A 12,563-nucleotide genomic window follows, 5' to 3' on the forward strand; every position below is an offset into this window, starting at 1 on the left:
AGACACGATAACCCCGCCTTCACGCCTCTTCATACCCACCTCACGTTCGTTTTCCTTCCCTCCTTCCCCTCTTCCCCTGCTCCGCATTGGGATGTCCACATCTGTAGCTACTTTGGGTTGTGGAAGGGGTCCCCACCTTGCCCCGAGGCGCCTACTTCGAACCCACGCTTTCCAAAAAATGTGCCAAAACGAGGGCACTTCTAGCTGCCTGTGATAATGGGTTGGGCTGGTATTGGCTGCTTGGCCCCAATCTCTTTGAAGAGTGGCCTTACGTCTTGGATGTTTTTGACAAGCCCGGGTGTCTATTTTTGGGTTCTCCCCATGCCCGGAGAGCTCCTCCCGCACTGGGTTGTTATCGATCGGGCCTCTTTGTTCTGACAGAGGTGGGGCTTTGGTGCTTTAGTGCGCGGGTTGAAAGGCCACGCTGAGCGTACTGATTGGAGACTCTGGGTTGTATGGTATGGGAATAGGCTTGTTTGAAGGCCCGCAAGTGTGGGTGGGCGTATGCATGCGGTATGGTATTGATCAAGAGGAAATGAGGCATGAAGAGTTGATGTGGTGAAATGACTGAAGTGTGAACGAAGCTGCAATGTCTTAGGGAATTGTTAACTAGTTGGCGGACTATGGTAGCTGTGTTTGTACTGAGTTGGACGTAGATTAAACAAAGGTTGGACAAGCAAATCAACTTTTTTTTCAAAAATGCACACATTAATGCTTGGATCCAAAGGTACACACATAATGTAAATCACAGCAACAGTGTATTTCTGCAAACTTGATTCCAGTGTCATACCTTGCAGACCATTGCGGTTTTGGCTCCCAGTTTCGCAGCCTGTATGCACTGGTTGGCCCCCTTCCCTCCAAAGCCAATGAAGAACTTGTGACCATGGATGGTTTCCCCAGCTTTTGGTAGTCTTGGTGCCTGGCTGAGATACAAAAAAATGAATAGGCAATTAGCACCATTTTATGGAGTTCACCTCCATTCAAAAGAACCTCAAAGGATTTAGAGGATGAAAAAGTAAGAGTCTTCTACCTAAAAACATGCTTTGGCTGGATTTTGCAGTCCTAATTTGATTTTTCATCTCAACAGTCTCTTCAGACTGCAACTAAAAGTTTGAAAATATTCCTTCAAACTATGAAAAATGTGTTATTTGGCAGTGTGAGCGTTCTACATTGAAACCAAGAAGTAAAGGGAGATGTCAAAATGTGAAGATAAACCTTCAGGGCCAAATCTTTTCCTGGTTGAGCTCTTTATTTATCACTGGAAGACAATAGGTCTCTGTTGAGTCTGCTGAGGATTACATCTTTTGGTCTTGGAAAGGGCTTTCACAAAAAAGGTCAACAAAGTGCAATCTTTGCCAGAATCAATGGAGCATTGGAACCCCACTCCCTAACCCCCCTTTTTCCATACTTAAACTCGAAAGCAGCAATCCAACCTAATATGGAGTTTGCTATTGGCTCATCATTGTTAAACGCATTCTCAATATTTCACTGAAGATGTGTCCATGCAAGTTTCTCAATTTGTGCAAATGATGCAACAAGCAAAAACCATAGATGTCTCAACTTGATGTTGGCTGCACTAGCAATCCGTGACTCATCAGGGTTGGGTAAAGTCCCGCCCTCCCCCTCGAGGTTGATATGCCACAGGTGGCTGCCCTCAGGAGGAGCTGTCTGTTCTCTGATTTCTCCAGTCGCAGAGCCAGAATGAGTGGTGAGTAACATGGAGTAGAGACAACAGACCACTTCATATTGCACGTCAGAATGCTGTGGTCTGGCTTCGGGCAATCCTGGCCCGGGGCCAAAGGGTTTGCGGGTGGCAAAATATTGTCATAAACTTGTTTTTCCCCCTGTTGTTGCTCTTTCTTATACTGCGAGTGTGTTTGTGGCAGGTGTGCTGTTACAGTAAGCTCACTCTATCCCCGGATTTTCAGTAACTGAGACGCTGGTGGCAAACACTGGAGGCGGCAATAAATGCTGCTGTTTTTGCACACCGGCGTGTGAAAACACTAAAGTGCCCAAAGCTATAACAGGATGTAGGGTCAATGAGACTGAAATGTGGTGAGAAGGAAACGGAACAAAGGTTGAAAACATGTAAACACACTCACAAACACACACACACACACACACACACACACACACACACACACACACACACACACACACACACACACACACACACACACACACACACACACACACACACACACACACACACACACACACACACACACACACACACACACACACACACACACACACACACACACACACACGTATTGTTATTGAATATGTAGAATAGGTAGGAAGCCGTTTAATACTTTTTTCCCACATGTGTCAAAGCTGTTTCTCTTGGTGAGAAAAAGAAAACCTTGCACATGGACTCCCATATGTACATTAATTTAAAAAAAAATGTTGGGGGGAAAAACTGATTCACATCGTTCATTCAGGGCTTTTATATTGGAAAAAAAGAGACACTAATACCACTGTCATATCTGTAGCTAAATATGACAATCGCTAGAAACCAGTTAGCTTTGCTCAACACCAAAACAACTAGCCTATAGCTGTCATCCCCCTTGGCTAAGCTAATTGCCTCTTATGGTGGTTTTCTATTTTGGCATACAGATATGGCTTTTGGAAGAAAAAGCATATAAAACATTTCCTGGAATTGTTTTGTGCTAAGCTAAAAAACTGAAATGTAGGCTAATACATATGCTAAGCTAAAATTAGCCTTGCTAACTGTGGCTCTAACTTATGCTAGACAATGCATCTATCTTCTCATGTAACTCTCTGCAAAAAGCAACTACAGTAAGTGCATTTCCTTAAATGGCAAAAAAAAAAAAAATTGTACTTAGTTGAATTTTTACAACAGTGGTACTAAACATTTCAATTAGAACTTAGGTTTTCTGTTACAAGGATTGCCCTCATAGTGGAAAACTTATTGAGTCAAGAAGATGATGACATACATGTATGGTGGAATGTATCTCTACATTATCTATTAGTTTATTTCATTTTCTTTTGTCTTTAATAATTTTTTGTGGAGTGCACGATGCTAGTAAACTCAATGATAGCAAGGGCATTTCACGTGTAGAGACTTGAGTGATTATCATGTAAGAAGAAGCATGTATCTGTGTCCGCCATAGTCACTAACAAATGTTCTGCCTTCCCATACATTGACGTGTTCATGGCTTGAGATTTTCACACAATAGTGATGAATAATGAGCACAACCGCAACATTTTCAATATAACATTTGGCCGTCAGCCACTTTAAGGCGGATAACTGGAAGGTAAGATAAACAGATTTCCAAATTCTTAAATAAACCCACCTACGCCTCTTCATGCCAAAGAGACACTTGGCTATTGTTGTCTGTGGTGAGTGCACCAAAAAAACAGGGCAGTTATGTGCTAAAGTGCAACCTCGGTGCGTTTTCTCCCATGGAACCAAAAGGCCAGAGCAGGTGTTCAGTGACTTGAAGTGTTTGCTTTGAGATTGGCTCTCATTTCCCTCTCCTCCGTCTCTATTAGAGTCATTCCTCAGCTGTTGGTGAGCAACATGGGGAAGCAGACTTGGACAAAAACTAATTGAAAAGCTTTTCTTTGTCGAAAAACACAACCTCCATCGTGAACTAGCTATTGACAAAATAATACATATTAAAAGATGTTGCTTTTGCTTGTAAAAATATCATATAATTACGACAATAAATAAGGATACTACATGGTTGTATTGCTCTCAGAATTTTTTTTGATCAGTGTGTTAACCTTCAGCTCTTGGTGTGCCTCAGCTTTTTGGGCCGATGAATGCACCACTCAGAAAATATATTTTTGTTCACATTTTGTGAAAGTTTCCTTGTCCACAAAAGTCCCTATAGCAGAAGCTCTGGTAAATCAGGACAAGGTGAAGAGACCTAACAAAGAACAGGTTGAGCAAAGACAGCATACCTTACATGGGCATGGTGAGCTGCTTCCCTCACAAGAGGTGCAGTGTCGGAGTAGGACGTGGGCGTTTATTTTTGTGTGGTCAGACCATTTGTTGAAGCCACGTGCATGTTGCTATCATTCACTCAGAAATTGCCTATATCAGTGGATATAATAAGCCCCTTATCAACCCATTCTGCCTCTGAATTGAATACTTCAAAACCTTTTAAATTAATATTTTTTACAATTACATTAAAGGTTGGCAGACGGATCACGGACACAGTTTATGGAATAGAACAATTCTACTGTAGATTAAATACTACAAAGTTAATATTTTATGATTGAGTTCACTCAATATGGATTTATTTTCAAAACTGATTTTTTAATATCTTTAATTAAAATGATGTTGCACAAAACTTTAAAATGAGGTTAAAATTAAAATAATACATTGTAATACTGTTCCTTAAATGTCAGTTTAGTTTTTTTCTCTAACCTTAGATTAAATGAAATGCTGTTGCACAAAAAATGAAAAGTTTAAAGTTAAATTGTGATCCAGTGTTTCCTTAAGAATTACAGTTCAGGAGATCTCACTTTAAAAAATTGAATTAATGTATTTTCTAAATTTCTGCCAGTTGTTGCCAGGCTGTCTCTTCTTCCTTACCCTGTTGCTGTTTTGTCTATTACTTGTTGGCATTTTGCTAAATTAATTGTGGCCAACCATATTTTCTCAAAGTAGTAGAGAAGCTGTTTAATGAAATCACAGGGACAGAGGAATACATTCCTGCCTACTGCAATAACTGTGCAGCGAATCAACTCTGGCTGGCAGAGAACTCACAGCTCGATAGTTTCTCTTTTGTTAACTGGATTAATATCTTCACACTGTAAATGTTACATTTATATTTAATTGAATAAGCCATTCCTTGCACACTTAATAAATAACTAAATAATATCCTACTTTATATTGTGGTAGCTGTAAATTGGCCCTTCAATACTGTTTTATTTTTCAGAAAGTTTACAGTTTTTTATCTTCATGGTGAAAATTATTTGTAACTTTTTACTTCTGTTTTATATAATCTTATTTTCTATTTTGAATGTGTAATGGAAACATTTCCCAATTTGGGATCAATACAGTACATCTTATCTTATCTTTACTTATTTTAAACTTAGTTTTTGCTAAACTCTGATAAGAATTGGGCTTGGATTAAATGTAACCTTGTTACAACACCTAAAAAACACCTGTATTCCACATTTTTGCAAACACTGTCCCACAACCTGTCCCTGAGCAAAAAGGATGAGGAATACTGTTATTTTGTCTTATTTTTAACCAGTCTTTTCGTTGTAATTTGTGCAGATAAATTCATTACAAACCACACTTGAATAAAGGTGTGTTTACTATGCTTTGGTGGGAACACGGTTGTGGTACATTGTGGTTCTGCTTAACCATTTGGGAAACTCAGATTCCAGTGAGCAGGTGATAAGCGCCTCCACTCAGTAGACTGAGGCAGTAGGGGGCACTGTATGGCTTTGACAATGGGTTTAAAGCACAAGAAGCCCTGCTGTTCCTCCTCTTTATGCACTGCAGACAGTAGACCTATACAACATAACATTTGTACTATAGCTGTAAAAAACAAGGATAGTATACTCTTGATTGGCACACTTATAACAAAGCACCATAGAGATCTGAGTGTGTTCAGATGGCAAGACCGAAGAGTGTGTGCCCCCGCTTTCTGTCACTCAATTGTGCTGCCACCCAAACACTGGCTGTTAAAGACAACTGGATTTCTAACTTCAAAGCCATGCATATCACTTTGAAGGGCTGCAAATGTATTCCAACTACCCCCTCCCTATCTGACCCCCATCCAAAAAACCCAACCCAACCCCACACACACACACACGCTCCAAAAACAGGTCATTTCCCGTTAGCTTATTAAGGGTCTTAATTGACAACGCCTGCCCTTCAAAGCAGAAAGTCACTGTTTGAATTGCTAACGAGCAACAAAATAAATCCAAAAACCTCAGTAGGAGAAGGCATATGTTTTTCATAAATTGGAACTTGTGAGTGACAACAAAAATGTGACAACTTGCACTCGCTAGAATGTCGAGAAACTTTTTCTGCCACTGGCACAAGTTGTGGTTGTTTATTTAGATCTCCACTTGCTGGCAGCTAGGTGACAGTTCTTTTTCCAGGGTTTCATATACAAATATAATACAAGCTGTGTGACAAAACTGCCACACACGCTGACAGGAATACAGCTCGATGGCTGAAGCCCATGAAGACGTGACATTACTGTGTTTGCTTTAAATGCTTCTTTTGAGATTATGTCATTCCTCACAAAAGGTTATGGTAAATGAGGATGACAAATTGTTTCTAACTAACCCATTGTTCTGGAGTTGATGACTAATGATTTGTGGGAATGGATGCTACTTGGCTCAACAAATCTCACCACGTATGAGGATGATGCAACACTGACATTTCGGTAAGCAGCAATTATACCAGATCTTCTGCACACTCTCTGAAAGTGGAGTCAGATATACCATGGGATGGGCACACCTACATCAGCTGTCATTGACTTAATCAATTATTTGGTATTTGTACAGCAATAACAACCTGCTGCAGATCAGTGGATGTTTTAGAACAACAGCTCATGTGTGTAAAGGAAGCTAAAGTATATGGAAATGCACCAACCCATCCCTATTTAACGAGAAGTCTGCTCATTGCCTAATGGCCTAAAAGCTGTTTGCCTCCACACTCTTAAACCAGGGATTTTCCTTACATTATTATGGGCGTTAAGGACAAGTATTAAAAAGCCAGAGACATTATCTAATTTGGGACAACTTCCTCTATTCTTGAGCAGACAGGAGGGTGCAGTCCATGGAAAATACCCTCGAGCCTTTATGCCATATTTTCCACATGCCTGCAAGTCACCAAAGGAAAATGGCTGTTGTGGTTTATAATAATAATTATAATAATAATAAAGGGAAACATGTTTAAACAGAGACACTTGACCGTTTGGTCAGCCACACCCACTAAATGACTGATAATATGCCTGTCGAGTTCATGAGCAAACACAAACATAGTGCAGTTTGTATTGATAACGAGAGAAGACTTTCTGCTAGAATTTCGTAGTTATTTTTGAAGCAAAGTCTTTTTTGAATTCAGACAGTTGTACTCAAAGCCAGACTTTCTAGCAGCAACTCTACATTTTGCTTTATGAAATGATGACTTTGGAATGATTTCTCAGCTGTAATTACATGAGTGTCACATGACTTTGTTTGATTGTTGCCTGCTGACTTTCAATGGCAAACTCAGGGTTTGAAAAAGTTAAACCGATGCAACAGGGGTTGATTCCACTGCTCTTAAAAAGATGACCAAGTGTAAAGAAGTCAGCGAGAAGATGACCTTACTTCTCATCCCTTTATACCATCTTTCATAACTTTTCCTAATGAGTTTTTGTTCCCAATTGCTAGTTTATAGTCTTTTTCAATACAGCATGATGTTCATCTTGCAAATTATGGTCCCATTTAGAGTCAAATTGTAGAGCAGAGTATGCTTGAGGGCGTGGCTACCCTGTGAAAGACAGGTCATTTGATGTCTGGTTTTTGTTCTCTCCGTGTTTTTGTTGTTAGTACTTTAAACTTCTTCACAGTGTATTTTCATTTCATCCACTTCTGGTCCCAAAAAAAGATGGCCCCCAAAATGCCAACTAATTTACATCTCTTATTTACAGTCCATAGCTGACTCATGTAAAACAGGAACCTAGTACAAGGTGGTTAATACTGTACGTATAAGATGGAAAGATAAAGATATCATTGGCGACATTGGCAGCTACCAATGTTCTGAAGAGGGATTTTCCAACGAAATACATAAATCATTGTCAGCATATTGGAATTAGTATATGTGTGATTTTGTGAAAGAGAAACATCTAGTAGTTTAATTGAAATTCCTTGGGGGGTTTTCTTTGTTGTTGTAACTACTGTTGCCAATGCTTTAAAAAACAACATCAACTTTTTTGTAGAGTTTGCGAACAGATTATATGTTTTCTTTTACATTTTCATTATTTAAAAACATATTAAACAAATCAGTGTTGAAATCTTCATACTAAGCAAAACCACATGGATCCAGACCAAAAGGGTAGGAAACATTTTTAAATAATCCTAATATGATCATGAACAGTTGCCCAATGTCCTGCTTCCTGTTGAGCCCACCTGAGGAAGCACAGGAGTTTCCTGAACCCATGTTTAGCCAAAGATGTTATACTCAGCGTTCTCATAAAACATAAGGGTGATTAATGGTCATTTGTAGACAAACACAAAGTTTAGTATGGGCTAAATGAACTCACCTCACCAAGTCAGTCATACAGGAGCCAACCACCATCACATCAAACCCCTCTTCAGTCATGATCTGATTAGGAAACAAATTGGTGTTATTAATAAAGTAACAACACTAATTTCCAGACACAACATATTGTAAATAATCTTCATTTAAATTCTCAACATTTGTCCAGCCTTTCCTATCAAATATTTTGAGAAACGAGGACAAAATCTAAAGCACAGCAGACTCCTTGGGGGCATATCAGGCACAATATGTAAACTAGTTTCCCCACCAGCCTCCAAACAAAAATCATTTGATATTCTTTATCTCCCACATTAGCATGAGCTTGACTGAAATGAGAAAGAAGGTAAAAATAGAGCATTCATCGCTGGCTGAGTTGGACAGGTTCCAATCTTATTCGGGGTGGAATGGAGGGGGGGGGGGGGTATTTCAATGCTACACCATGTGAATGCACCGCAGCCCTGCAACTTCTATAATTAATTCAATCCCTGGCTTGTATCTGAGCTAATGCTAGTGTGTTAATCTCTTCAAATCTCTGCCTAGGCAGTGGAAGACTTGGAAAGCCTGGCCGCTGGCTGCAGGATGGCTCAATTCTCTCTCCCACAACTCAAAGCATATTGTCTTCCTTGGGCAGGCATGAAAAGCTAACCTCCACATCTCCACTGCAGGAGAATATTTTATGAGATCTGCATTGTCCAACCACTTTAAATAGCAACAAACCATTTTAAAATGCTCCATCTCTTCTTGAGTTCAAGGCAAAGTTATCATGGAGTTGACCAACCTGAATTAGTGTTCAGGTTGGTGCATCTAAATCAGGGGTGTCCAAACTTTTTTCTCCGAGGGCCAAATACAGAAAGATATATATGAAGGGCTGGGCCGCTCACTAGGTTTATTGCCATCACTGTAGAAAAAGTTAGCCAAATCAATCAAATATAGGTAAGTTATTATTGATACTGGAAAATGCTTTAATAAAAAAACAGCGTATACAGTACATCACAGCTCTCCAGAGGGTTTCATTTATTTTGTTAGCAGCTTATTCCTTAAAACAGAAACGTCAGTGTGCTTATAATAAGGGGAAATAGAAAGGGTAGATTTCAAGCTTGTTATGTAAATAAGTTATTGTTTCAACTAAGATTTGTTTACAAATGTTTCCAACTTTAATTGATTTAATTTATTTGAAAGGTGGGCACGCCATGTACACCGCGATATATATGTTTACATATATATTTAAGTAGTTCAATATATGACAAGTTTAATTTATGGGCCATATTTCATTATACTATTTGAATCAGCTGAGGGCCGTTTCAAAATGGCCTGCGGGCCGCATTTGGCCCCCGGGACGTAGTTTGGACACCCCTGATCTAAATGAACATGAATGAATGAGTGAAGAGTAAAGGTTCCCTATTGTGCTTTTTGGGGTTTTCCCTTTCCTGTAGTGTGTTATTTAGGTTTTAGTGCATGCAAATGGTCTGCAAAGTCTAAAATCCCCCGATTGGACTCCTTTGTTCACTTTGTAACATAGTGATCACTATGCAAAACTCAAGCTTCCATTGGAAAGTGTTTCAACACATTGTGGGACATATCTAAGCGGTTGACCAATCGCAATAGAGCTGGCCAGCTAACCAATCGGAGCAGGCTGGGCTCTGGTTTCAGACAGAGGGTGAAAAGAGGTGCTGCAGCACAGGCAGTATGAGAACAATAAAGAGCTTTTGGAACATTAAAGCATGGACACATGTAGAGACACAAAATACTAATATGAACCTGAAAATCAGCAGAATGTGTTCCTTTAAAGCTAATACTTTGGGAAATTAACTTATCAAAGCATGTTCTCAAAAGGCTGCAGTCATGTTTGAAACTACTTTGTCTAAATGCAAATGTAGGTTCCACACAATGGGTAAAACAATTAAGAATGAGTTATAATCAAAAACCCAGAGGAAAATTAAATAAATATTGTTGGAACCATTTAAAAAACAACAAAAAACTACTTGTTTTGCCTATGTCTGCTCGGCAGTCAAGAAATTGAAAATGACTGTTATTACGATGGTACAGTAAGAGGATTTATGTTTAAAAATGCTTTTCAGAAGTTAAGAGAATGGCTATAATCAAAGAAAAACATATTATTTTACCCCTATCCCACCAAACACAAATACACATTGTTTGCAAAAGCTCTTTTATATTATTCACAGTGTTGTAGTGGACTCTAAGGACATAATTCACGATTTTCTGTGGTTAAACACAAGCAATCATCTTGTGTGCCTTTTCTGTGATGTTTTACCTTCACACTAACACAGTAAGAGTGTGAAGTAAGTGTTAAGAGTAAACATTTTCTCAAATGTAAGAATATTAAAAAAAAAAAACTGTTGAAGAATGTTGAACTGCTAAGACAACCCTAATGCCATCTAATCAGGTGCTGAACATCACTAAAGATTGGGCGATAACCAACTAGGGCTAATAATAATAATTAAATATGATCATTGGTGGTCTTTCAATGGAATCATATTATGAGGAAATTATATCTGGATAACATGAAACACAACAACCTCATCTCCATGACCTAACAGCCGCATTTGACACGATCAACCATTCCATCCTCATCAACCGCCTCCAGTCTTCCATTGGCATTACCGGTACTGCCCTCTCCTGGTTTAAACCCTATCTCTCTGACAGATCAATTAATCTCCATTAACAACTCCAAATCCCCCACAGCCCCCGTCAATAATGGCGTCCCTCAGGGTTCTGTACTTGGTCCCCTTCTGTTCATCATCTACATCCTCCCAATTGGACAAATCCTCCGTCAACACCAACTCCAGTTCCAGTTATTCCACTGTTATGCTGATGACACACAGCTCTACCTCTCAACAAAATCAATTTCTCCAACCACACACTCCCAGCCCAGTACCTGCCTCACTGACATTACAAAATGGATGCAAAACAATTTTCTAAAAATTAACTGTGACAAATCGGAATTTATAATCCCAAACTCACTTACCCGCTCAACCCAAGATTTTTCTCTTACCATCGATGGCTCCATTGTCAACCCCTCCACTCACATCCGTAACCTTGGCATCATCCTTGACCCCACCCTCACTTTCCTCCCTCACGTCAACCAGGTCACAAAAAACGCTTTCTTCCATTTAAAGAACATCGCCCGCATCAGACCCTCCCTCTCATCGACCGCTGCTGGAACTCTGATCCATGCCTTTATAACATCCCGACTGGATTACTGCATAACAGCATACTTTTTGGATCACCTGCATTCATACTAAAAAAACTTCAATATGTCCAAAACTCAGCTGCCCGCTTGCTCACCTCCACCTGGCGCTCCGACCACATCACCCTTATCCTCCATGACCTCCACTGGCTCCCCAGTTAGATCTGTTTAACTTGTACAAGACAAAGGTGTCTTTTCACACATTGAATGATTTTCAGCCTGAGGTGTTTTGATGGGCAAACGCAGTCATCTCGAATTCACAGAACAGTCTTTTTTTCAGTTTTGTGACTTTGCTTTTTTTTGTAGCTGAACCTGGAACTTTATGGGTTTTCTCAACTCATCAAGGAAGAACAACATTATATCCTTCAGTGTATCATAACCATTCAAAATCAGCATAGGCTATACATTGTTTTTACAGAATACAATGAAAAACTGTGGCCTACGTTGTTGAGTCAAAGTCCTCTGAGATGTTGTGGAGTACAAGTATAAAGTTATATAGAATAGCAATACCACAGTTTATGGTAAATACTCAAAAATTACACGTAGCATACCTGGAATTTGTACTCAAGGACAGTAGAGTAAATGCACCACTTTGCTTATTATGTTTTGCTTATACATTATTTATGTGCAGGCTTATCTGTTAAAGATAAGCGTGACTATCACGACTATCTTACAGCAGAGTCCTGCATCGGGTCGGGTGACCATAGGTGTTGCATAATAAATATATTAAAATAATAATAATTTAGTTTAATGTTTACATCCTCAGACCTCTCCCCCGCGGGACCGCGCATAATCATAACCTCTGTAGCGCATCAATCTGCTTCTGAGCGCGCCACATTCGAAATGGCTGAGGTGAACCTCTCCAGCGGGGAATACAGCATTTTCAATAACACTTCCTAAGAGCGAAATCCAACGTCTGGAGGCTTTTGGTGTCATCCTAGATGGAGGAAATAACCAACATCCCACGCTTTTTGAGACAAATATGCAACTGCGTGTGTTAATAATTGCACTGCTCATATATATGCGGGTTCGGGTCGGGTTGCGGATCTTGTGCTGACGGGTCGGGTCGGGTTGCGGAACTAATTGGCAATATGTGCGGGTGGCGGGGCG

The 12,563-nt window shown here is 39.8% G+C and overlaps 1 protein-coding gene across 2 annotated transcripts in view; it reads right to left on the minus strand.

Moving 5' to 3' along the window:
• rbks (ribokinase) overlaps positions 1 to 12,563 on the minus strand; it is a 49,669-nt gene that overhangs the window by 36,769 nt on the left and 337 nt on the right. The window contains exons 2-3 of one of the 2 annotated variants that reach the window (XM_079640313.1): positions 8,250 to 8,311; positions 791 to 923 (exon numbers count right to left, since the gene is read on the minus strand). In XM_079640313.1, the coding sequence (XP_079496439.1) occupies positions 791 to 923; positions 8,250 to 8,308 (192 nt within the window). In that variant the 5' untranslated portion in view covers positions 8,309 to 8,311. The remainder of the gene's footprint in view (positions 1 to 790; positions 924 to 8,249; positions 8,312 to 12,563) is intronic. The other variant, XM_079640314.1, reaches the window with a different exon arrangement.

This window comes from Notothenia rossii (assembly GCF_949606895.1).
Source record: "Notothenia rossii genome assembly, chromosome: 7".
In the NCBI taxonomy this organism is placed as follows: domain Eukaryota; kingdom Metazoa; phylum Chordata; class Actinopteri; order Perciformes; family Nototheniidae; genus Notothenia; species Notothenia rossii.